At 41.0% G+C, this 27802-nt stretch overlaps 1 protein-coding gene across 2 annotated transcripts in view; it reads right to left on the minus strand.

The window, feature by feature from the left end:
* Positions 1–253: 253 nt before the first annotated feature.
* The window catches only part of LOC311117385 (uncharacterized protein), a 179227-nt gene continuing 151678 nt past the window's right edge, over positions 254–27802 (minus strand). Inside the window, exons 1-5 of one of the 2 annotated variants that reach the window (XM_084192333.1) lie at positions 11434–11515; positions 10053–10186; positions 9006–9248; positions 3127–3375; positions 254–1741 (exon numbers count right to left, since the gene is read on the minus strand). In XM_084192333.1, coding sequence (XP_084048459.1) covers positions 1173–1741; positions 3127–3375; positions 9006–9114 — 927 coding nt within the window. In that variant the 5' untranslated portion in view covers positions 9115–9248; positions 10053–10186; positions 11434–11515 and the 3' untranslated portion in view covers positions 254–1172. Of the gene's footprint in view, positions 1742–3126; positions 3376–9005; positions 9249–10052; positions 10187–11433; positions 11516–27802 lie in introns of those variants that run through there. The other variant, XM_084192334.1, reaches the window with a different exon arrangement.

The raw sequence follows: 27802 nt of genomic DNA on the forward strand, positions 1-27802 counted from the left end.
CAGTGTGGAAGGTGAGAGGCATGCTGGGTTTGTCCTCACTGTTGATGTTACCGGCCTCAGACTTAATCTGAGTCGTCCAGTAGTAATATAGAGAAACTCAATTCAGTTATTCAAATACATGCATCATCAATGACTAAAATAATTAATCTAGTATTAAAAGACAATTTAATAAACACAAGTAGTCGATTCATAGCCTGTTCATCATTAAATAAAATATGTTTAGTAACATAAAATAATCCATCCAAACTAATGCTGAAAACTGATCATCACACATCTTTAATTGATATACACTGAGTCTACAAAACATTAGGAACACCTTCCTAATATTGAGTTGCAACCCCCTTTTGAGTTGATTTATTCTCGCTCACCGATAAAACTGAAGAAATGTAGAATTTACATGACTAATAACTGCAAAACACTCATTTTAAAATACATAACACAATATGTGACATAAGTAGAATACAGTCAGCCAGTTCTTGTCCAGTGTTGTTGTTTTCTTATTTCTTATTGGCATGCATACATCAAGTGCAGTTTGAATGCAGGAGTTGAACGTCTCCACTGAGATGCTGGCCTATGTTGACTGCAATGCTTCCCACAGTTGTGTCAAGTTGACTGGCAGTGGATTTCTACTCCGAATAGCTCGTTCCATCTCCTACAACAGATGTACAATTGGAATGAGATCTGGTGCCTCGGAAGGCCACTGCAGTAACCTGAATTCACTGTCATGTTCGTGGAACCATTCCTGGACAAGCCTTGTGGAATGGAACATAATCCTGCTGAAAAAATCTATTTGCAGATGGATAACTGCTGCCATGAAGGGATGCACCTGTTTGGCAATGATGTTTAGATATCCTGTGGCATTCAAACGTTGCTCCACTTTTATCAAGGTGCCCAATATGTGCCATGAAAACACACCCCACACCATCACCACCAGCCTGCAATGATGACACACGGCATGGATGCATGTACTCGTGGTTTCCTCAATACCCTAGTCCTCTCAATATATTTACAGTAGGAGCCATCTAAGCACTGCAAAACTGACAAGGTGCTCACTGGTCAGTAAAGAGATGCTAAAATTCTACAACGTTCCCATTCCTCTGCACAGTTCTCTCACAGTGAGAAACAATAGGATTACAATAGTGTTCTACGCTTTCTTCATTTGATCCAATCCACTACCACTTCTTATGTATACGTTGGTGTCTTTTTAAATTGCACAATATGTAGAATCTCATCTCACAGTCAGAGCAGGAGTAAGGCTTCTCTCCTGTGTGTATACGTTCATGTATTTTTAAGGAGCCCAGTTGAGAGAAACTTGCCCCACAGTCAGAGCAGGAGTAAGGCTTTTCTCCTGTGTGTATCCGTTGGTGTAGTTTTAAGCTTTTCTGATGAGAGAAATTCTTCCCACAGTCAGAGCAGGAGTAAGGCTTCTCTCCTGTGTGTGTTCTCTGATGGAATTTTAGCTCAGATGATGTTGTGAAGCATTTTACACAGTCAGAGCAGGAGTAAGGCTTCTCTCCTGTATGTATACGTTCATGTTGTTTTAAGTGGTCCAGTCGAGAGAAACTCTTTCCACAGTCAGAGCAGGAGTAAGGCTTCTCTCCTGTGTGTATTTTTAGGTGTATTTTTAGCTTTGATAGAAATGGGAAAATCTTCTCACAATGTGGGCAGTGGTGAGACCTCTTAGCTCTGTGATATTCTTGCTGTTGCTCTCTGGATGTAGAGAATGTCTCAACATGGTCTCCTGTGTGAACAACAACAGAAGAACCAGTCAGTTGGTGTCAATCAAGTGTATTTTATGAAGCCCTTTTTACATCAGAAGTTGTCACAAAGTGCTTTACAGAAACCCAGCCTAAAACCCCAAAGAGCAAGCAATGCAGATATAGAAGCCATATCATCCTCCACTCACTATCACAAGGGTTAATAACTACACAGACTAATTTCATAGAACATTAAAACACTGGCAGTTTGTCTACTTCACTTCTTTAGTCTACTCTCTAATCACTCCAGATAGCCCAGTAAATAAAACACATGCTGGCAATACTGGTGTCAAACCATGTACAGTGCTATGAAAAAGTATTTGCCCCCTTTCTAATTTTCTCTACATTTGCATATTTGTAATGCTGAATGTTATCAGATCTTCAACCAAATCCTAATATTAGATAAAGGGAACATAAGTGAACAAATAACACAACAATTACATTTTTAGTTCATAAACAAAGTTATGCAACACCAAATTCCCCTGTGTGAAAAAGTAATTGCCCCCTTACACTCAATAACTGGTTGTGCCACCTTTAGCTGCAATTACTCCAACCAAATGCTTCCTGTAGTTGTTGATCAGTCTCTCACGTCGCTGTGGAGGAATTTTGGCCCACTCTTCCATGCAGAACTGCTTTAACTCAGTGACGTGTGGGTTGTCAAGCATGAACTGCTCGTTTCAAGTCCTGCCACAACATCTCAATTGGGATTAGGTCTGGACTTTGACTAGGCCATTCCTAAACTTCAAATGTGTTGCTTTATAGCAATTTTCATGTAGACTTGATTGTGTGTTTTGGATCATTGTCTTGCTGCTTGACCCAGCTGCGCTTCAGCTTCAGCTCACAGACGGATGGTCTGACATTCTCCTGTAGAATTCTATGATACCGAGCAGAATTCATGGTACCTTCTATTAAGGCAAGTCGTCCAGGTCCTGAGGCAGCAAAGCATCCCCAAACCATCACACCACCACCACCATGCTTGAACTTTGGTATGATGTTCTTACTGTGGAATGCAGAGTTTGGTTTTCACCAGGCATTACTGGAACCATGTCGTCATTGCATAACTTTGTTTATGAAATAAATGAAATAAAAATGTAATTGTTGTGTTATTTGTTCACTTATGTTCCCTTTATCTAATATTAGGTTTTGGTTGAAGATCTGTTAACATTCAGTATCACAAATATGCAAAAGTAGAGAAAATTAGAAAGGGGGCAAATACTTTTTCATAGCACTGTAAGTGTCAGTAGCATGAAATAATATCTACCTTCTCATTGAAACAGTTCATCATGAAACAGTTCTACTGCAACTTTTCATGCACATTGGGAAGTTGGAATGAATAACTCAAACTTAGTTAGATAGAACCTGCTCTTACCCTGAGAAACAGATTTCCCAATTTTCTCCTCCTCTTCTTCATCTTTAATGTTGACATTCAGTTCCAGTGTTTGACCGCAGTCTTCCAGATTCACTGATGCCATCTCTGGATCCTGCTTAGCAAACTGGGCTCCACTGTCACAATCAGGACCCAGTGACTGTAGGTTTGGACTCAGTGTGGAAGGAGAGAGGCAGGCTGGGTTTGTCCTCACTATTGCTGTTACCGGCCTCAGACTTAATTCTAGTCGTCCTGTAGTAACAATGAGAAACAGTCACAAAAAGTTAGTGTCTTGACAGTTCTGACACTTTCTTTATTCTCTAAAAATATACTCATCTTGTTAAATAATCTAATTCAGTGTTTGACTTGGACTGAAATAGGTGTCGGTACTGTTTATATTTAGGTGCAGGAGCTCCACAATACTGTTGAGCTAACATTCTATAAGAGGAACAGGAGCTCAAGCACTAGATATTTGAGGTGCCGGTCCTTAACCTATAGCAGATTCTTCCCAAATTCACATACAGTACCAGTCTAAGGTTTTAGAACATCTACTCATTCCAGGATTTTTCTTTATTTTTACTATTTTCTACATTGTAGATTACAAAGATTCTACAAAGCTGTCATCAAGGCAAAGGGTGGCTACTTTGAAGAATCTAAAATATATTTGATTTGTTTAACACTTTTTTGGTTACTACATGATTCCATGTGTGTTATTTCATAGTTTAGATGTCTTCACTATTATTCTACATTGTAGAAAATAGTAAAAATTAAGAAAAACCCTTGAATGAGTAGGTGTGTCCAAACTTTTGACTGGTACTGTAAAGGCATAAATGACAAAAGCCATTTAGGGTCACTGTTTGTTTTAGACAGCACTATGTACTATTTCCTGAATAACCTTGTCTTCACTGTATTATTTCAATCAAAAACCAATTGTATTTTCCGTTCACACCATAGTAACAATTATCGATAAATACAGAAACAACTTAATGTGTCTGAATATTGGTACACGTAGAAAACTGATAAATTATTACATTCAGCTTCAAAACAGTAGTGCAACCGTGAAATTGTCTCACTCTGCTGCACTGAAGTCCGTTGACACTGACCGAGTGGGTGGCGCCATTTTACCAGCTCGTTAATTTTACACAAAACCAAAAATGCAAAACAAACTAATCTAAAATAAATAGATTCTTTATGAAATCACCTTGAGGAAATGATGTACATCTGTTGGATGGCAACTGTTAGATGGAATTAGCTAGGAAAAGCATTATATAAACTAAAGGAGGTTTTCTATGTAAGTCATTCATTCAGATGACAATAGGCTACGCCGGTACCGCATGTCATGTGAATCTGGTACTGTAATATGAAATACTTTGAACCAACTCTTGCATACTGAATTACTTGATGCCTGAGAAACTCGTCATAATAATAAATAGAAACTGACACAAAGGTTATCTTCTTGCCATCACAGTTCTGGAGCTGAGATGGATTTTGGCCGACATTCTGCAAATGTTCTAATCGATGAAACATCTGATCTTAATACAGTTCTGTTCCCAAAACTAAAATATGTAATGCACAGGGTGGACTAAGTTTTGTGGACTTACCTGTTGCAAATGTTTTTATTTTTTTAAATCACGTAATTTTGAAGGAACGCAAAGGCGAATTGCAGCGCTTCACAGAGGAGGCGTTCCCTAACAGAAATATGCAGATGTGTGCTAGAACACACCAATAGGATCTCGCTAGCTCGTGCTTGGCTCTGCCCACTATGACTCATCTGTTCCCATTGGAAGCGACCAGCCGTGGTCTATCTTGGTCATTGGTGCAACCGTCCGTGCGTTCAGGGATCCTTGGGATGGCCCTACCCCATTATATGAGAAGGGCGGTGATTAATTTGATCCTCCGGTACCTCTCAGTTTTGTAGTCTTTCGTTCCGGAACCCATTTGCCAGAATCACATAACCTACCTCTTGTGGCAAGAAAAATAATTTCCACTGTTTGAAATGTAAAAATCCTAATTAAAGCAATCAGAGTAATTACATTTAGATTCCTCTGTAATTGTCATGCCCCCTAAAAAAACAAGGCATGCCTAACGTGTGGCAAATCTGTCAGTTAACAGCATGCAGCCAAAACAGGCCTTTCACAAATATTTATAATACAGTCGCTGGAAAACACAGGTTGTAAAGCAAATGGATCCTGCTGAAAATAAATTACTAATGTCTGTATGTTACCAAGTTATCAACTTCCAAATAGGCCTATTGAGCGAACAGCATTGTTTAAAAAAGTAAAGCAAGAGAGAGATAAGCTTTTGGCCGGTGAGTGAGCTGCTCATCATTGGGTGAGTCAGTGAAACTGGAAAGCTTTTTTAGGACTATATCTTCCTCCTCATATTGTACAATGTGTTTCTCTGCACACTTAGGGGCCTCGGCTATTGATGGATTCAAGACAAGGTCGTTTTTATTGATCTCAGATTCTCAGTGTCCAAGTAGCCTGTCATTTGTGAGGTATAGAAAATGTATTGGTGGTTCCAAACTTCTTCCATTTAAGAATGATGGAGGCCTTTTGATCATATCCTTGGACTAAAATGATTGACACTCAGGTGCAAGCCTAACATGTGCAAAGGGCCTTTGGGTAACATAGCACATATTCAATGATATCTATTTTTCTCACGTAGGCTGTTCATTTCTGATCTTTGATACTTTTTTTGGTTTATAAACGTATCATGGTATACTACATTAACGCTATACATATGTTACTTGGTAGCTACTAGCAACAGACCCTGTGTTGTGGATCATCTACCACTATTTTGGACGGTCCATACTGTAACGTTAACGTTAGTCTCAGGCTTCACTAACTAGCGTTACTGTTTTAGGTGGAGCTATTCTTTGCTACTTTTCAAACAAATACTACGTGATATTTCACATATCATCTTGCTAAAAAGGCCTTTTGTTGTGATATTTCACACAACATCTTGCAAGATAGGCCTTTTGTTTTGATTGTGAGAGGTAATGGCAGAGAGAAGGCAGGAGACACTTTGTTTTGTTTAGTGTCGCTTAGGTTAGACTGCTCTCTTTAATGGATCAGTCGTCCACCAAGCTACACTCTACGATTAGGGGGAGGTGGGAGAGGAAGCGTTGGTTGTCTCGGTTAGGGAGACAGTGGAATGGGGTTCAGTGTTTTAATGTTAGGAATTATCTATGTTTGTTTCAACAGATCTTTACATATTTTCCTCACTACAAAATATTAATGCGGTCTTTGTGGTTACTAAACAGATTTTAGATATGTCTTTATGCTATAGCTTATTCAATGTTTACATCTTTGATTAAATGACTTCAAATGCTAAACTTAAATGTACTTTGTGGAATGTCCGTGGAGTTTGTAAACTATCCAAGCTTAAAACAGGTTATTACTAGGCTTAAAACAACTTCATTCATCTATTGTGTTCCTACAAGAAACTCACTTGTTGAAGGATGAGCTACTTAAAGTATGCAGGAGATGGCAAGGGCAAGTAGTAGCATCCTGTTTCTCCTCTCATTCTCATGGTGTTATGGTTTTAATTCACTAATCTGTTCCGTTTCAAGTGGATACTATTATAACTGATAAAGCTGGTAGATAGATTTAGATACAGGGAACTCTTTTGAATGAGCTTATTAATCTGGTTAATGTTTATGGTCCTAATGATGATAATCCCAAATTCTTTGAGAATGTATTTCTATTGATAGCCTCCATTCCTGTTAAAGTCCTAATGGCAGGGGACTTTAATTAATTTACTAATTCTCTCAATGTAGCAGGAAGTGGATATGATACTATTGTTCTGAATGACCATTCCCCTGTGTCATTATTCTATAGGGATACAAAACTAGTAAAAGGATCCTCTAGATGGTGTTTGCATCCCAGATGGTTAAAGGACCCAGACTTCTTACATTACGTTGGAGTGCATATAGATGTTTATTTGACATTGAACACTGACCAAACTTCAGCGAGTACCAGATGGGAGGCTTTCAAAGCACATATTTGGGGGCAAATTATACGTTTTACCAGTTTCAAATCAAATAAATCAGAAAATGAGAGACGGAGAGCAAAATGAGAGAATTGGAGAGGGAAGCTTTTTTGGATAACTCAGTAGAAGTAAACAAGGAATGATTTGGTCTTAAAGCTCAGTATGAAGAACTAAGCAAACAGCTTAACTAGGCAGAAACAGTCCTTCTATGGTCAAGGTGAAAAACCTGGTAAATTGCTGGCCTGGCACATTAAGAAGTAAAATTCAGCCTTTAATGCAATTCATAATTTACAAGGAGAATTATCAATGGATCCTGTAGAAATAAACCAAAATTGGATCTGGAAAAGGAATTGGATGATGTTGAAATATCTGATGCTATTTTCAATATGAAGGGAGGTAAAGCAGAAGGTCCAGATGGGCTCCCAATAGATATTTAAGGACAAACTTCTAGATCCACTTTTGGATATGTACAGTGCATTAGGAAAGTATTCAGACCCCTTGACATTTTCCACAACTTGTTACGTTACAGCCTTATTCTGAAATTGATTAAATAAAAAAAATCCTCATCAATCTACACACAATACCTCATAATGACAAAGTGAAAACAGGTTTTTAGACATTTTTGAAAATGTATTAAAAATAAAACAGCAGAAATACCTTGTTTAGATAAGTATTCACACCCTTTGCTATGAGACTCGAAATTGAGCTCAGGTGGATACTGTTTCCATTGATCATCCTTGAGATGTTTCTAAAACATAATTGGAGTCCAACTGTGGTAAATTCAATTGATTGGAGATGATTTGGAAAGTCACACAACTGTCTATATAGGTGACCAAGAACATGATGGTCACTCTGACAGAGCTCCAGAGTTCATCTATGGAGATGTGAGAACCTTCCAGAAGGACAACCATCTCTTCAGCACTCCACCAATCAGGCCTTTATGGTAGAGTGGCCAGACGGAAGCCACTCCTCAGCAAAAGGTACATGACAGCCCGCTTGGAGTTTGCCAAAAGGCACCTAAAGGACTCGGACCATGAGAAACAAGATTCTCTGGTCTGATGAAACCAAGATTGAACTTCTTGGCCTGAATGACAAGCATCACGTCTGGAGGAAAACTGGCACCATCCTTATGGTGAAGCATGGTGGTGGAAGCATATTGCTGCGGGGATGTTGTTCAGCGGCAGGGACTGGGAGCCTAGTCAGGATCGAGGGAAAGATGATTGGAGCAAAGTACAGAGAGAGATCCTTGATGAAAACCTGCTCCAGTGCGTTCAGGACCTCAAGACCGGGGCGAATGTTCACCTTCCAACAGGACAACGACCCTAAGCACACAGCCAAGACAACGCAGGAGTGGCTTCGGGACAAGTCTCTGAATGTCATTGAGTGGCCCAGCCAGAGCCGGGACTTAAACCCAACTTAAACCCAATCGAACATCTCTGGAGACCTGAAAATAGCTGTGCAGCGACGGGCCCCATCCAACCTGACAGAGCTTGAGAGGATTTGCAGAGAAGAATGGGAGAAACTCCCCAAATACAGGTGTGCCAAGCTTGTAGCGTCATACACATTAAGACTTTGGCTGTAATCACTGCCAAATGTGCTTAAACAAAGTACTGAGTAAAGGGTCTGAATACTTATGGAAATGTGATTGTTCAGTTGTTGTTTTTGCAACAACTGATAAAAACCTGTTTTTGCTTTATCATTATGGGGTATTGTGTGTAGATTGATGAGGGAAAAAAACAATTTAATCAATTTTACAATAAGGCTGTAAAGTAACTAAATGTCGAAAAAGTCAAGGGGTCTGAATACTTTCCGAATGCACTGTATATAGACAGGTGTGTGCCTTTCCAAATCATGTCCAACAAACTTAGTTAGATAGAACCTGCTCTTACCCTGAGAAACAGATTTCCCAATCTTCTTCTCCTCTTCTTCTTCTTCATCTTTAATGTTGACATTCAGCTCCAGTGTTTGACTGCAGTCTTCCAGCTTCACTGATGCCATCTCTGGATCCTGCAGTAAACTGGGCTCCACTGTCACAATCAGGACCCAGTGACTGTAGGTTTGGACTCAGCGTGGAAGGAGAGAGGCAGGCTGGGTGTTGTCCTCACTGTTGATGTTACCGGCCTCAGACTTATCTGAATCGGCCAGTATTAATAAAGAGAAACAGATACAAAAAGTTATTGTCTTCACAGTTCTGGCACTTTCTTTATTCTCTAAAAATATTTTCACTTTTTTCTTGTTCAATTATTTAATTCAGTGCTTGACTTGGACTGAAATAGGTGCTAATACTCATTTTGGGTGGCGGTACTGTTTATATTAAAGTGCAGGAGCTCCACAATACTTTTGAGCTAATACCTAACCTATAGTAGATAAATGCATAAATGACTCAAAAACCATTTAGTACAGGGTTATAGTTTGTTTTAGACAGCACTGTGTGCTATTTTCCTGAATAACCTTGTCTTCACTGCCAGTGGCGGCTCCTGAAAAAATTCTCAGGGGGGGCAATTTTTCTGATGATTTAGGTGACCTACACACATTTAAAAAAAGATATGTCCAGCAACAACATGAAGACAGGGGCAGCATATAAGTCAATACCAGAAGCATTTATTGACTGATCTCAAAAGTGTTGGCTTACCAGGGTTGGTGGAGCCCTCAGTTTCATCTTTGCCTCGCAAAGCTAACTCAAACACTCTGCAAAACTTCACACACTGGATTAGCCGGCTGAGGATGTGGCGGTTCTTGCTAATGTCGTAGTAAATATATTTGTTATAGTGAATATGGAATATGATATGTTGAGTAAAATGTTGTGCTAAGATCTATTTAGGTCAGGAGCTGGTTATAAGTTCTGTTCCTATCCAATAACAATGGACAAAAGGGTCCTATCTTGTCAGCCTTGTCAGTTTCAGTTCTCCAGTAAACTTGTGATTATCAACACTAACCTCATCATTGTGGCGGCGGACAGCTAGCCTGTATCCCTCATCCAGTTGAGTGGGAATGTTCACTCTCCCCAAAGCAGACAATCTCAAACAGCTATCCATGTGGGTCTTTGACAGCTCATGTTTCTTAATCTTTCCTGAAAGATGGTGCATGTCCGTTACACACCAGTCGCTGTCCAAGCGGTGCTGTCTGCCGTGCCGCCTTCAGGGTGAAAGAGTAAGCAGGGGGTAGCAGAAGACTGCATTAGCTACATCGCAGCCTGCTAGCCAGGTTTTTCGTTCGTACCAATTTTTGGAAAATCCTCGGGTGTAGGACTTCCCCCTTTTAGTAGAAACCTGTTGAATTATTAAATTTGGTCTGGGAGGTCCTAATTGTTTCGTTGCCAATTTATCTTCATTTGTTCGCCGACAAAAAGGAACTTCTTTCAAAGACACAATCGAGTTGCACTGAAGCCTAGCCATTTTGACAGTAATAGTGAATTGATTGACGCTGCTACCCGTAGTTCATGGTTATGTTACGTATGACGAAAGCGCGTAAGTGCAAGCCCTCAGAAACCCATAGAGATTGTATTGAAAGCTCTGATATTTGAAAAAAATAGATTTTACATGGAAGTCTATGACAGACTTCTGGGCGATTTTCAACCTGACTGAAATCGCCCCAAAAGGGGGGGGGGGGGGGGGGCATTTGAAGCACGACTTTAGCCTGATTGGACATTTAGTGGCAGATCAGACGTCTAGATTAGAACACTGATAACTGTTGCCGTGATATAATTGATTAGAAAAAAAATCCCTTGCTTTTCCCGTTTGGCAGTGCGTCGCACATATCGCCCTATTGAACACACCGCCCCTGAGAATCATACAGATGTTCATGTTATTAGATTGTATTTCCTGTTCACACTATAGTAACATTTATTGATAAAGACAGAAACAACAGAATGTGTCTGAATATTAGTACACATGTAGAAAACTGATAATCATTACATTCAGCTTCAAAACAGTAGTGCGACCGTGAAATTGTCTATCTGATGCACCCGCACTGTCCTCACTGAAGTCAGTTGACGCTGACCGAGAGTAGCCGCCATTTGACCAGTTTGGGAATTTTACACAAAACCAATAACATGCTAAACGAACTCAAAATCTCAAATAAATTGATTATTTATTAAACTAACATGAGAAAAGTATGTACATTCACTCAGACAAACCCAAATATCTAGCTATGTGACTTGTAAAATAGTTTTTATCACGTTCTTTCACTCACTCGGTTTGACACAAAAATAACACATCAAACCTTTAACAAACGTGATAATACCTTAACGGATTTGTTACGTAGCATTGTATGACATGTTATTTCGACATTAGAAAGTTTAAACGTGCTATTACATACCTGTAGTAATAAATAGAAACGGACACAAAGGTTATCTTCTTGACTGCACAGTTCAGACGCTTTCTTTATTGTGAAGAATGGTGCCCGCCTGCCCGGAACTTCCTGTTCCCCCACTACTAACGGTCCGTGCATTCCGAGATCAGATTACAACATTTTAATTAAATTACTAAAAAAGTGTGAACTGTAGCAATTTATTTCCCTTTATAATTTATTAGCCTAAGCATGACCTACATCCAAATAATTTCTCTAGGATTGGAACCGGTTCAGGGAAAGAACCGGAAAAAGTGTTCTATACTTTTCAGGAACAGCAGTTATTTTAAAAGCATGTAATCCAGGTAATAACCTTATTTTACTTTCCGGGTATTTTTCTCCAGTCCCACAAAAATCGCAACAAAGCTCACTCTAGAAACGTATTCCAGTTTCTGCCTGCCAGCTGGAATGGAAATCTTTGCCAGTGGGTGTGCGTGTGGAAACTACCTGCTCCTACCCTCCGAAGCATAGGTTACTGTATCCTACTGACAACGTTACAAGCATGATTCAGAAATTAGGGAGATATGTTTAATTTGAGAAGAATGGATTAACTTTTTCAATGCAAGTTAAGGATACTATAGTCACCACGTTTCACATTGGATTTATTAACGACAAAAAGGTAGGACCTGTTTTTAATTATAGTGCTACACTGCACAAACAAGGTTGTTAGCTAGCTAGCTAACATCTGCTCTGGTCCAACGTTAAATCAACTCTGAAGTTCAAAGACATTCAAAGTTCCTCCATAGAAGCCGCTCCTCCGTAGGTATAATTCTGTGGGCCTAATTCAGATAATGCAGGTCATAACACGATGCCCAGCTCTTCAATGCAAGCTTTCTCTATCCTCTAACGAGCTCTCCACACCAGCAAAATGTCGCACCTTACACTGTGATTGGCAGCACAGTGTGCTCTGAATGATTTTCTTATACCGATACTCTGTGGTGTGCTAGTGTATTTATTCTCCCACTTGGATGTCACTTCCACAAGCTTTAAATTGAGGGGCAGGTTGTCAGGATGGGTAATGTACTGTACACATTAATTACAAGTACTCCTAAAGATACACTTCATTTTAACTAGCTAAATCCTGTGTAACAACTAGTAATTACATTGTACTTGGCTAACATTACATGTACTATGCTTTTAAATAGTGTCTTATTCTTCATCTGGGATTTGGATTTGTAAAATGTATTATAAAATGTATTTAATATATGTCTGATCAGGCTCAGGTAGCATCAGGTTTGTATTTTTATGCTGATCAAAGCTCTAATAAAATCCAGACATTTATAAGTGTTATAATGCTTTTGAATGACACTTCCGGTTTTGGCGGAAAATACCGGGTTACCCGGGAGAAGAGTGATTTATTCTCGGGATGGAACATTTGTATAATATCGAGGAAATATTAAACCCTGATGCGCATACCAGTTGATTCACAAGACACCAACTAAGTAACTTACATATACGGTATCTTCATTAGGCCTAATGGCATTTTATGTCCATGATATGAAGTTTGTTGTAGTGACTGAGTAAGGCTAATTGTAAAAGTAACCCTCTAAAGTGCCATGTTTATACAGTTTATTATGTGGAGGAAACATTTAGGCAGACAAACAGATATTTGATATAAGATCAAACGTTATGTCAATATTATTATCTCTAAATTGATTCCCCCACCCGTATTTCATATATTATTATTCCGATTTAGCTGTTAATCTGGATTTAATTTATAAACGCTTTCTGTCATTTCCGATTGGAGGGCAGATGACCACGTGACTTACGAACCTACCAATTTGTTACTTTGTAACAGTCAAAAGTGGTTATTCCCAACGTTGATCAACTCCCAATCTATGCCAAGATTTTTTTAAAGCATTGTCTTTTATATTCATCACTGTACCATTTACACCCTGTATCCTGTGCATGTGACGAATAAACATTGATTTGATTAGATGATTAACGCACCATTCACATCAGCTATCATAGTCAATATAACAGTGACTGACTTCACCATCACTTTCTAGCCATCATTGAGATAGAGATGAAGATGGTCAAACGTGAAAATATAAAATACATCGTGATCCTAATGGAATATAACAAAGCAATTCTGTTGTCTTCGCCTGCTTTATCTTTACAATAACAGGGGGTGCACCGTTCCTGGAGGTACTGCAATACCAGATCGATGCGTGGAGTGGACGGAGCAAGCCCCTATTCCATCTCCCTGTTCCAAAAATCAATTTAATATATGGTCCCCAGATAGGGGACGTATCAGATATTAAACTGATAAGAACAGATTTTTTATTTTTTATTTTATTTTGGAAAAATAATTTTTATTTTCATTTCACATTCAAATACAACTACAAATTCAGTGCATAACATTGTACATAACATGGATTTACAAAAACAGTACCTTAACCGTATAAAAATAGCAAAACTCCTAAAAAAAAGTGCTGTTCTGAGGAACCTGACCAGCTAAAATGCCTACATTCAAGAGAAGCATGTAAACAATTGCCTCTAACAATCTCCCAAAGCTGATCTTTCAAAGGAATAAAAACTATTATAGAAATAAAAACATACACATATACCAAAGGGAACTCTGAATAAACCTCAGTGTATATCGAATATTTACAAAGGCTTAGCCTACATTTCAATTTACATGACAGAATACAGTTATACATAGGCCTATATATAGGCTATAAAAAACGTTTACAAAGAAGGGTATATCCCTTTCCATCTATGTTTAACAGATGTGATGCCCCAATTATCTATTTCGAATTGTATTTTGTGTTATAAATGTAACCAATCCCGTCGGTGACCACTTGAGGGTGTCATTGACCGCACCACATCTGGCCTCCCAAAGTTTGGTCTTGATAAGGGACACCAGAGTCACTAATTCTAATAATTGCACCTTTTCCACATTTTTTAGTTCAAATTTGGCTACCCCTTCATAATCAATGTTTTTTAAAATATTAAAATCTATTTTAATTTTCTTCCAAACTATTTGGGCAAAAGAGCATTCCCATAAAACATGGTGGAATTGTTTCAATTGCGAAACAGTTGTCAGCAGTCCTGTGTGGTCCATCCAAATACATTTGAATGTTGAACCACTTGACTTCAATACATCATCAACGCAAATAACATGAACAATAAAAATAGCCTGTCTTTATTTTATATGTCTGTAGAGCCTTGTACGATAAGACCACGGTGAATAGGCCTTCATAAAGTTTCCCTCCTAAATTACTAGAGGCCAAACTTCAAAGATGTCCATGGCACTGGACTGCAGTAAGAGCTAGGCCTACAGTGCGGCCTACGGAGCGGTCCTGGTGTATGGTCCTGCCTGCCTAAATGTTTCCTCCACATAATAAACTGTACAAACATGGCACTTTAGAGGGTTACTTTTACAATTAGCCTTACTGAGTCACTACAACAAACTTCCTATCATGGACATGAAATGCCATTAGGCCTAATGAAGATACCGTATATGTAAGTCACTTAGTTGGTGTCTTGTGAATCAACTGGTATGCGCAATAGGGTTTAATATTTCCCCGGTGTTTTACAAATATTCCATCCCGAGAATAAATCACTCTTCTCCCGGGTAACCCGGTATTTTCCGCCAAAACCGGAAGTGTCATTCAAAAGCATTATAACGTTTATAAATGTCTGGATTTGATTAGAGCTTTGATCAGCATGAAAATAAAAATGCTATTGCGGGTGTAGCGAAATGCTTGTGTTTCCAGCGCCAACAGTGCAGTAGTATCTAACAATTCACAACAATACACACAATACACTCAAATCTAAAAGTAAAAGAATGGATTGAAGAAATATATAAATACTAGGATGAGCAACGTCGGAGTGGCATAAACTAAAATACAGTAGAATAGAATACAGTATATACATATGAGATGAGTAAAGCAAAAATATGTAAACATTATTAAAGTGACTAGTGTTTCATTATTAAAGTGGCCATTGATTCCAAGTCTATATATGTAGGGCAGTAGCCTCTAAGCTGCAGGGTTGCGTAACCGGGTGGAAGCCGGCTAGTGATGGCAGGTGAGTTACCGCCGCTCTGATATCCAAAAGTTATTTCCGGCTGTAATGTAATAACACACAAAAAATTCAGGCCAAATAATGTAAGAAATAACACACAAAAAACACAAAAAACTGCAAAGTTGCTTAGGAGCTAGAAGCAGAGCTGCCATATCTGTCGGCGCCATCTTCAAAATTCTATGTGTCATGTTGTGTCCATGCGGGTTCTGTCTGTGTGCGCGGCAGCCCGAAGCGTGGCCTGTTTGATTCATTCATAATGTCATCAAAAAGCATTGCTCCTCCTTCACTAGAACGTTCCGACTACAGAATATATAATGTCTGACGTATTAAGTGATGCTATGTTTTCTGTTCTTTTTATGTGGTCCTCTGTAGCTCAGCTGGTAGAGCACGGCGCTTGTAACGCCAAGGTAGTGGGTTCGATCCCCGGGACCACCCATACACAAAAAAAATTAATGCACGCATGACTGTAAGTCGCTTTGGATAAAAGCGTCTGCTAAATATTATATTATTCAACTTATTGTTAGATTTTTGGTCCCTCTGAAGGCCTAGGTCCTATAGTCACGGTCTGTTTGTGACGTCAGTGTGTCATGTACTGGAAAAGGGTCTATAGCCACTTCCTCAAAATAGTCAGAAAACTCAAGAAATCTGTCATTAATGTTGATGTTTTTGCCGAAGAGATCTTAGTGGTGCAATTTTACATTTAACTAAGATGTTTGTTGCAGTATTTCTCAATGAAAAAATCTGCATGAAAACGACTCGTCTCTCATTTAAGGACAAATACATTATTGAAGAATACCTACTGTTGACCAATAACCCCCTTCCCCTTCGGCTACAGACTTCGGCTTGACTCGAGGAAAACATTTTGTGTGCCAGAACAGCTGAAAAAAACCTTACCAAAAGTCCAAAACGAAAACAAAATGTTGTCATAATATATGCACAAACTCTTCCGAACTGTTTCGGCTGGGAAGCATGCTGACGCCTTAAAGGCTAACAAAAAGTCTGTCTTACAATGGTTTCAGTAGTCCTACATTGTCACAAGGTATAGATTATACCCCTATTTAGACCTGAAGTAGCAGACAGTCTAAATCCAGATGATTGACAATGTCGGACTACTAAAACCATTTGTAACAGAATTTTAGCTAGTCTGCCTAGTTAAACAAAGGTTAAATAATAATAATAATAAAATATGTACATGCTAAAATCTCCAATGTAAAACACACAGGGTGTTCACTGCTTAGGCCTACCATCCTTTCTGCGTCGGACTTCGGCCTCAGGTCTTGGGTGGAAAATCTACTTCTGAAAGTACCATGCTTAGATTCATACACAGCCACATTTTCGATGCAAACAAGACACACTGGTTTGGCATTGGAGAAATATGATGAATATATTTTAATAGAACAGGTAGGCAGGGGTGGAAAAAGTACCCAATAGTCATACTTGAGTAAAAGTAAAGATACCTTAATAGAAAATGACTTAAGTAAAAGTGAAAGTCACCCAGTGAAATACTACTTCAGTAAAAGTCTAAAAGTATTTGTTTTTAAATATACTTAAGTTTCAAAAGTAAACCTAGTTACAAACCCCCCCTATATTGTAATTTCAATCTGGTTGGTATAAGATTGAAATGGGAAAATAATGTACCTGTGAACACCCTATGAAATAGCTCCCCAATACCGTCTGATGTATTTATTTAATGTATTACATGAATGGTGACCACAGCCCTTCCAACAATCCATTTAAAACGTGTTTGACTGTGTTTTTCCCACCCTGCTGAATGTATCCAATGTTCCATATCAAATGGTCCTATTATGACACATCTGGCAGTTTCTTCTCTCCATGTTTCTTGGCCTAGTGTTTTTTGGTCACTACCATGTCAGGAAAATACCATGGTACTGGTGCAGCTACCATGGTATTTCCCTGACATGGTATTACAATGAAAAAGATACCATGGTACTATCATGTTTATTGGGTCACTACAGTGGCAGGAAAATGCCATGGTATTTGCACCAGTGCCATAGTATTTTCCTGCCTTGGTAGTGACCCAAAACACATCATAGTACAATGGAATGTTGTTGTTCATTTTTCTACCATGGTGCATTTTTGTAAGAGCTGTCCTTCACATCGGAGTGCCAATGCTGTCTCTTTGTTGTCCTACTAACAACAGCAGCTACATAGTCTAGCTTACTATGGCCCTGTCCCTCTGGCCAGGGTAAACAAAGAGGTCATGTTGTGTCTTTTATATACAGTATAGGCCATTTGTTTGGGAGAATGTAAATGGGATCAAATTTGGTTCATATATAGACACTAACTATTATATTTAAAACAGTTTGTTTCATTTAATTATACACAAGAAGATGTTGCCCAGAACAAATTAATGTACAAAACATTATTTTTAATTACATTTTTGTCATTTAGCAGATGCTCTTATCCAGAGCAACTTACAGGACCAATTAGGGTTAATTGCCTTGATCAAGGGCACAACGACAGATTTCTCACCTAGTTGGCTCGGGATTCAAACCAGCGACCTTTCAGTTACTGACCCAACACTCTTAACCGCTAGGCTACCTGCGGCCAGATCAATTAACTTCTATACAGTTATCCAAATAAATTCATAAACAATGACTAAAATAATGAATCTAGTTTTAAAAGACAATTTAATGAACACAAGTAGTCAATTCATAGCCTGGTTATCATTAAACAAAAGTTGTTTAGTAATATAAAATAATCCACCCAAACTAATGCTGAAAACTGATCATCACACCATCTTTATCTGATATACAGTGCATTCCTAAAGTATTCAAATCCCTTGACTTTTTCCACATTTTGTTACGTTACAGCCTTATTCTAAAATTGATTACATCGTTTTTTCCCTCATCAATCTACACACAATACCCCATAATGACAACGAAAAAACAGTATTTTTTGCAAATAGAAAGAAAAAAAAACTTTAAATATCACATTTACATAAGTATTCAGACCCTTTACTCAGTACTTTGTTGAAGCGCCTTTGGCAGCGATTACAGCCTTGAGTCTTCTTGGGTACGACGCTACAAGCTTGACACACCTGTATTTGGGGAGTTTCTCCCATTCTTCTCTGCAGATCCTCTCAAGCTCTGTCAAGTTGGATGGGGAGCGTCGCTGCACAGCTATTTTCTGGTCTCTCCAGAGATGTTCGATCGGGTTCAAGTCCGGGCTCTGCTGGACCACTCCTGCGTTGTCTTAGCTGTGTGCTTAGGGTCGTTGTCCTGTTGGAAGGTGAACCTTAGCCCCAGTCTGAGGTCCTGAGCACTCTGGAGCAGGTTGTCATCAGGGATCTCTCTGTACTTTGCTCCGTTTATCTTTCCCTTGATCCTGACATGTCTCCCAGTCACTGCCACTGAAAAACATCCCTACAGCATGATGCTGCCACCACCATGCTCTGACATGCACTGTCAACTGTGGGACCTTATATAGACAGGTGTGTGCCTTTCCAAATCATGTCCAATCAATTGAATTTAACACAAGTGGACTACAATCAAGTTGTTGAAACATCACAAGGATGTTTCCTTAATGGAAACAGGATGTACCGGAGCTTAATTTCAAGTCTCATAGCAAAGGGTCTGAATACTTATGTAAATAAGGTATTTCAGGTTTTTATTTTTAATACATTTGCTAAAAATTCTAAAAAGGGCTGTTGTGTGTAGATTGATGAGGAAAATGTTTTATTTCATCAATAATATAATAAGGCTGTAACCTAACAAAATGTGGAAGAAGTCGAGGAGTCTGAATACTTTCCAAAGGCACTGAGTGTACAAAACATTAGGAACACCTTCCTAATATTGAGTTGCATCCCCCTTTGTCCTCAGAACAGCCTCAATTCGTCGGGGCATGGACTCTCCAAGGTGTTGAGAGCGTTCCACAGGGATGCTGGCCCATGTTGACTGTAATGCTTCCCACAGTTGTGGCAGGTTGAATGGGAGTGGATCTCTACTCCGAATAGCTTGTTCCATCCGATGCACAATTGGATGGAGATCTGGTGCCTCGGAAGGCCACTGCAGAAAGCTGAATTCACTGTCATGTTCGTGGAACCAATCCTGGACAAGCCTTGTGGCATGGGGCAAAATCAGCTGAAAAAAATCTATTTGCAAATGGATAACTATTGCCATGAAGGGATGCACCTGATTGGCAATGATGTTTAGATATCCTGTGGCATTCAAATGTTGCTCCACTTCTATCAAGGGGCCCAATGTGTGCCATGAAAACACACCCCACACCACCACCACCATCCTGCAATGCTGACACACGGCATGGATGCATGTACTCATGGTTTCCTCCATACCCTGGTACAGCAAAACTGACAAGGTGAACACTGATCAGTAAAGTAAATAGATGCCAACATTCTACAACACTCCCTTTCCTCTGCACAGTTCTCTCATAGTGAGAAACAATAGGATTACAATAGAGTGTTCTATGCTTTCTTCATTTGATCCAATCCACTACCACTTCTTATGTATACGTTGGTGTCTTTTTAAATTGCACAATCTGTAGAATCTCGTCTCACAGTCAGTGCAGTAATAAGTATTCTCTCCAGTGTGTAATTGTTGGTGTATTTTTACATTACATTACATTTTACGTTGCCAATCGGGAGAAACTCTTGCCATATTAAGAACAGAAGTAAGGATTCTCTCCTGTGTGTGTTCTCTGATGACCTTTTAGCTCAGCTGTTGTTTTAAAACATTTTCTACAGTCAGATCAGTGGTAAGGCTTCTCTATTTTATGTTTACCTTGGTGTCTTTTTAAATGGCCCATTTAGTCAGAGCAGGAAAACGGCTTCTATCCTGTGTGTATACGTTCATGTTGTTTTAAGTTGCCCGGTTGTGAGAAACTCGCCCCACAGTCAGAGCAGGAGTAAGGCTTCTCTCCTGTATGTATACGTTCATGTTTTTTTAAGTGGCCCAGTTGAGGAAAATTCTTCCCACATTCAGAGCAGGAGTAAGGCTTCTCTCCTGTGTGTGTTCTCTGATGAGTTGTTAGAGCCCCTGCTGTTGTGAAGCTCTTACCACAGGCAAAGCAGGAGTAAGACTTCTCTCCTGTGTGTATACGTTCATGTGTTTTTAAGTTGCCCAGTCGAGAGAAACTCTTCCCACATTCAGAGCAGGAGTAAGGCTTCTCTCCTGTGTGTGTTCTCTGATGAATTTTTTGCTCAGTTGATGTTGTGAAGCATTTCACACAGTCAGAGCAGGAGTAAGGCTTCTCTCCTGTGTGTATACGTTCATGTTGTTTTAAGTTGCCCGGTTGTGAGAAACTCGCCCCACAGTCAGAGCAGGAGTAAGGCTTCTCTCCTGTATGTATACGTTCATGTATTTTTAAGACCCCCAGTCGAGAGAAACATTTTCCACAGTCAGAGCAGGAGTAAGGCTTCTCTCCTGTGTGTGTTCTCTGATGACATTTTAGCTTAGTTGATGTTGTATAGCATTTTACACAGTCAGAGCACGAGTAGGGCTTCTCTCCTGTATGTATAAGTTCATGTTGTTTTAAGTTGCCCAGTTGAGAGAAACTCACCCCACAGTTAGAGCAGAAGTAAGGCTTCTCTCCTGTATGTATACGTTCATGTATTTTTAAGACCCCCAGTTGAGAGAAACATTTTCCACAGTCAGAGCAGGAGTAAGGCTTCTCTCCTGTATGTATACGTTCATGTATTTTTAAGACCCCCAGTTGAGAGAAACATTTTCCACAGTCAGAGCAGAAGTAAGGCTTCTCTCCTGTGTGTATTTGTAGGTGTATTTTTAACTTTGATAGAATTGGGAAAATCTCCTCACAATGTGGGCAGTGGTGAGACGTCTTAGCTCTGTGATCTTCCTGCTGTTGCTCTCTGGATGTAGAGAATGTCTCAACATGGTCTCCTGTGTGAACAACATCAGAAGAACCAGTCAGTTGGTGTAATATACAGTACCAGTCAAAGGCTGACACACTTACTAATTCAAGTTTTTTTTTTTTTTTACTATTTTCTACCTTGTAGAATAATAGTGAAGACATCTAAACTATAAAATAACACATATGGAATCATGTAGTAACCAAAAAAAGTGTTAACCAAATCAAAATATGTTATATTTTAGATTCTTCAAAGTAGCCACCCTTTGCCTTGACAGCTTTCCACACTCTTGGCATTCTCTCAATCAACTTCACCTGGAATGCTTTTCCTACAGTCTTGAAGGAGTTCCCACATATGCTGAGCACTTGTTGGCTGCTTTTCCTTCACTCTGTGGTCCAACTCATCCCAAATCATCTGAATTGGGTTGAGGTCAGATGATTGTGGAGGCCAGGTCATCTGATGCAGCACTCCATCACTCTCCTTCTTGGTCAAATAGCCATTACATAGCCTGTAGGTGTGTTGAGTCATTGTAGTGAGGGCCAGCCAACAAGAGCGTACAGGTCACAATGTTGGGTAGTATATGGTGCTTTGGTGACAAAACGGATGACACTGTGATAGACTACATCCAATTTGCTGAGTAGAGTGTTGGAGGCTAATTTGTAAATGACATCGCCGAAGTCAAGGATCGGTAGGATAGTCAGTTTTACGAGGGCATGTTTGGCAGCATGAGTGAAGGAGGCTTTGTTGCGAAATAGGAAGCCGATTCTAGATCTAACTTTTGATTGGAGATGCTTAATGTGAGTCTGGAAGGAGAGTTTACAGTCTAACCAGACACCTAGGTATTTGTAGTTGTCCACATACTCTAGGTCAGACCCGCCGAGAGTAGTGATTCTAGTCGGGTGGGCGGGTGCAAGCAGCGTTCGGTTGAAGAGCATGCATTTAGTATTACTAGTGTTTAAGAGCAGTTGGAGGCTACGGAAGGAGTGTTGTATGGCGTTGAAGCTCGTTTGGAGGTTTGTTAACACAGTGTCCAATGAAGGGCCAGATGTATACAAAATGGTGTCGTCCGCATAGAGGTGGATCCGAGCGTCACCAGCAGCAAGAGCGACATCATTGATATACACAGAGAATAGAGTCGGCCCGAGAATTGAACTCTGTGGCACCCCCATAGAGATGGCCAGAGGTCCAGACAACAGGCCCTCCGATTTGACACATTGAACTCTGAGAAGTAGTTGGTGAAGCAGGCGAAGCAGTCATTAGAGAAACCAAGGCTATTTAGTCTGCCAATAAGAATGCGGTGGTTGACAGAGTCGAAAGCCTTGGCCAGGTCGATGAAGATGGCTGCGCAGTACTGTCTTATCTATCGCGGTTATAATATCGTTTAGGATCTTGAGCGTGGCTGATGTGCACCCATGACCAGCTCGGAAACCGGATTGCATAGCGGAGAAGGTACGGTGGGATTCGAAATGGACGGTGATCTGTTTGTTAACTTGGCTTTCAAATACTTTTGAAAGGCAGGGCAGGATGAATATAGGTCTAACAGTCTGGATCTAGAGTGTCACCCCCTTTGAAGAGGGGGATGACGGCGGCAGCTGTCCAATCTCTGGGGATCTCAGACGTTACGAAAGAGAGGTTGAACAGGCTAGTAATAAGGGTTGTGACAATTTTGGCAGCTAATTTTAGAAAGAAAGGGTCCAGATTGTCTAGCCCAGCTGATTTGTAGGGGTCCAGATTTTTCAGCTCTTTCAGAACATCAGCTGTCTGAATTTGTGTGAAGGAGAAGCGGGGGGGGGGGGGGGGGGGGGGGGGGGGGCATGGGCACGTTGCAGAGGAGGGTGCAGAGCTGGTGTCCGGGGTAGTGGTAGCCAGGTGGAAAGCATGGCCAGCCGTAGCAAAACGCTTGTTGAAATTCTCGATTATTGTAGATTTATCTGTGGTGACAGTGTTTCCTAGTCTCAGTGCAGTGGGTAGTTGGGAGGAGGTGCTCTTATTTTCCATGGACTTTACAGTGTCCCAAACCTTTTTGAAGTTAGTGCTACAGGATGCACATTTCTGTTTGAAAAAGCTAGCCTTTGCTTTCCTAACTGATTGTGTATATTGGTTCCTGACTTCCCTAAAAAGTTGCATATCGCGGGGGCTGTTCGATGCTAATGCAGTACGCCACAGGATGTTTTTGTGCTAGTCAAGGGCAGTCAAGTCTGAGGATAAATAAGCATGCCCCATTCAAAAAATTAAGATTGAGAGGAAAGCACTTTTAAAAGAACAACCAGGCATCCTCTACTGACGGAATGAGGTCAATATCCATCCAGGATACCCGGGCCAGGTCAATTAGAAAGGCCTGCTCGCTGAAGTGTTTTAGGGAGCGTTTGACAGTGATGAGGAGTGGTCGTTTGACCGCGGACCCATTACGGACGTAGGCAATAATCGCTGAGATTCTGGTTGAAGACAGCGGAGGTCTATTTAGAGGGTATATTTGTCAGGATGATATCTATGAGGGTGCCCATGTTTACAGATTTGGGGTTGTACCTGGTAGGTTCGTTGATAATTTGTGTGAGATTAAGGGCATCTAGTTTAGATTGTAGGTTGGCCGGGGTGTTAAGCATATCCCAGTTAGGTCACCAAGCAGTACGAACTCTGAGGATAGATGGGGGGCAATCAATTCACATATGGTGTCCAGTGCACAGCTCTGGGCTGAGGGGGGTCTGTAGCAAGCGGCAACAGTGGGAGACTTATTTCTGGAAAGGTTGATTTTTAGAAGTAGAAGCTCAAACTGTTTGGGCACAGACCTGGATAGTACAATAGAGCTCTGCAGGCTCTCTCTATAGTATATTGCAACCCCACCCCCTTTGGCAGTTCTATCGAGACTGAAAATGTTGTAGTTGGAGATTTCTGGTGGCCTTCCTAAGCCAGGATTCAGACACTGCTAGAACATCAGGGTTGGCGGAGTGTGCTAACGCAGTGAATAACTCAAATTTAGGGAGGAGGCTTTGGATGTTAACGTGCAAGAAGCCAAGGCTTTTACGGTTACAGAAGTCAACAAATGATAACGCCTGGGGAGTAGGAGTGATACTGGGGGCTACAGGGCCTGGGTTAACCTCTACATCACCAGAGGAACAGAGGAGGAGTAGAATAAGAATACGGCTAAAGGCTTTAAGTACTGGTCTTCTAGTGCGTTGAGTACAGAGGAAAAAAAGGGGCAGATTTCCGTGCGTTGTAGAATAGATTCAGGGCATTATGTACAGACAAGGATATGGAAGGATATGAGTACAGTGGAGGTAAATCTAAACGTTGGGTAACGATGAAAGAGATAGCATCACTGGAGGCACCGATTGAGTCGGTCTCCGCGTGTATGGGGGTGGGACAAAGGAGCTATCTAAAAAGGTAGGTTGAGCTGGGCTGGGGGATCTACAGTGAAATAGTACAATAAGAAATAACCGATACAGCAATAAGCAAAGCATATTGACATGGGAGAGAGGCATAAAGCAATCACAGGTGTTATTCGAGAGAGCTAAGGCAACAGCTGGTAATGGCGACAAAGTTTGGGCTGAGGCTAAACATAAACAGGATGCGGTACCGTATAAAGGAACAGCCCAGCAGGCATCAGCTGTATAGCTGAGTTATCATAAGGTCCGGTGAACAGCAATAGGAGAGTTCGGAGGTAGTTTGGAGGCTGCTATAGCACTGGCGAGCAAGAGGCCATGGCTAGCGTGTGCTAGCGGGCCAGGGCTAGCAGATGGGTCTTCGTGGTCGACGTCGTAACGGGAAGCCTGCTGTAACCACATCAGACGATTTCGTCGGCAGGCCAGTCGTGTTGGATCGGCGGGGCTCCGTGTCAACACTAGGAGGTCCCGTCCGGTTGACAGAGGTAGATAGCCGGGCGATGGGCCTGGCTTTAGGATAGCTCAAGGCTGATTACCCACAACAACGTCCATTTGGTTGCAGCTAGCTGTGATGATTTGTTGTTAAAAGTCCAGCGATTCAGTGATTCCGGCAGAAAAACCGATGTTCTGGGTCGATAACACGCTGTGCAGACAGTGCAGACTGGCCGATAATAGTCCAGGCTAGAGCTGGCTGGTAGTGCAGGCCACATACAATGATGAAAAACCGCTGATGGTGGCTAATAGCAAGTAGCTAGTTAGCTGGCTACTCCCGTCCGGTAGATAGAGGTAGATAGCCGGGAAATGGGCCTGGCTCGAGGCTAGCTCACGGCTAACTGGTGCTTGCTTCTGGGGCAGTGGTGAACAGCCAAACAGCAACATCCAATCGGTTGCGGCTAGCTAGTTGCGATCCGGTGTTAATGTCCAGTGAATCAGTTATTCCGGAAGTAGAATCCGATGTTCTGGGTGAAAACCGCTAACGATGGCTAATAGCAAGTAGCTAGTTAGCTGGCTAGCTAGTTTCAACTGGAGATTCCAGATAAAGGTAAGTCAATAATAGAATCCGTTCCACATTGAGTGAGGCGGGTTGCAGGAAAGTATATGTTGTAGAAGGATGAAAAGTATGATAGGAAAATATGCACGAAAAATACAAAAAAATACAAAAAACAGGCTATTTACACAGACACACAACAAAGAACGCGACCGCACTGCTACGCCATCTTGGAATAGTAAAGGGCACATGACAGCCCACTTGGAGTTTGCCAAAAGGCACCTGAAGACTCTCAGACCATGAGAAGGAAGATTCTCTGGTCTGATGAAACCAATATTGAACTCTTTGGCCTGAATCCCAAGCATCACATCTGGAGGAAACCTGGCACCATCCCTACGGTGAAGCGTGGTGGTGTCAGCATCATGCTGTGGGGATGTTTTTCAGCGGCAGGGACTAGGACACTAGTCAAGATCGAGGGAAAGATGAACGGAGCAAAGTACAGAGAGATCCTTGACCTGCTCCAGAATGTTCAGGACCTCAGACTGGGGCGAAGGTTCACCTTTCAACAGGACAACTACCCTAAGCACACAGCCAAGACAACGCAGGAGTGGCTTTGGGACAAGTCTCTGAACGTCCTTGAGTGACCCAGCCAGAGCCCGGACTTCAACCCGATCTAACATCTCCGGAGAGACCAGAAAATAGCTGTGCAGCGACGCTCTCCATCCAATCTGACAGAGATTGAGAGGATCTGCAGAGAAGAATGGGAGAAACTCTCCAAATACAGGTGTGCCAAGCTTGTAGCGTCATACCAAATAAGACTTAAGGCTGTAATCTCTGCCAAAGGTGCTTAAACAAAGTACTGAGTAAAGGGTCTGAATACTTATGTAAATGTGATATTTCCGTATTTTGTTATTATATTTGGTAAAAAAATGTTAGCTTTGTCATTATGGGGTATTGTGTGTAGATTAATGAGGGAAACAAACAACTTAATCTATTTTAGAAAGGCTGTAACATACCTAAATGTGGAAAAAGTCAAGGGATCTGAATAATTTCCCAATGCACTGTATATACAGTGGGGAGAACAAGTATTTGATACACTGCCGATTTTGCAGGTTTTCCTACTTACAAAGCATTCAGAGGTCTGTAATTTGTATCATAGGTACACTTCAACTGTGGGAGACGGAATCTAAAACAAAAATCCAGAAAATCACATTGTATGATTTTTAAGTAATTAATTTGAATTTTATTGCATAACATAAGTATTTGATACATCATAAAAGCAGAACTTAATATTTGGTACAGAAACCTTTGTTTGCAATTACAGAGATCATACGTTTCCTGTAGGTCTTGACCAGGTTTGCACACACTGCAGCAGGGATTTTGGCCCACTCCTCCATACAGACCTTCTCCAGATCCTTCAGGTTTCGGGGCTGTCGCTGGGCAATACGGACTTTCAGCTCCCTCCAAAGATTTTCTATTGGGTTCAGGTCTGGAGACTGGCTAGGCCACTCCTGGACCTTGAGATGCTTCTTACGGAGCCACTCCTTAGTTGCCCTGGCTGTGTGTTTCGGGTCGTTGTCATGCTGGAAGACCCAGCCACGATCCATCTTCAATGCTCTTACTGAGGGAAGGAGGTTGTTGGCCAAGATCTCGCGATACATGGCCCCATCCATCCTCCCCTCAATAAGGTGCAGTCGTCCTGTCCCCTTTGCAGAAAAGCATCCCCAAAGAATGATGTTTCCACCTCCATGCTTCACGGTTGGGATGGTTTTCTTGGGGTTGTACTCATCCTTCTTCCTCCAAACACGGCGAGTGGAGTTTAGACCAAAAAGCTCTATTTTTGTCTCATCAGACCACATGACCTTCTCCCATTCCTCCTCTGGATCATCCAGATGGTCATTGGCAAACTTCAGACGGGCCTGGACATGCGCTGGCTTGAGCAGGGGGACCATGCATGCGCTGCAGGATTTTAATCCATGACGGCGTAGTATGTTACTAATGGTTTTCTTTGAGACTGTGGTCCCAGCTCTCTTCAGGTCATTGACCAGGTCCTGCCGTGTAGTTCTGGGCTGATCCCTCACCTTCCTCATG

This window comes from Coregonus lavaretus (genome assembly GCF_964263955.1).
Source record: "Coregonus lavaretus genome assembly, contig: HAP1_SCAFFOLD_56, whole genome shotgun sequence".
NCBI lineage: Eukaryota > Metazoa > Chordata > Actinopteri > Salmoniformes > Salmonidae > Coregonus > Coregonus lavaretus.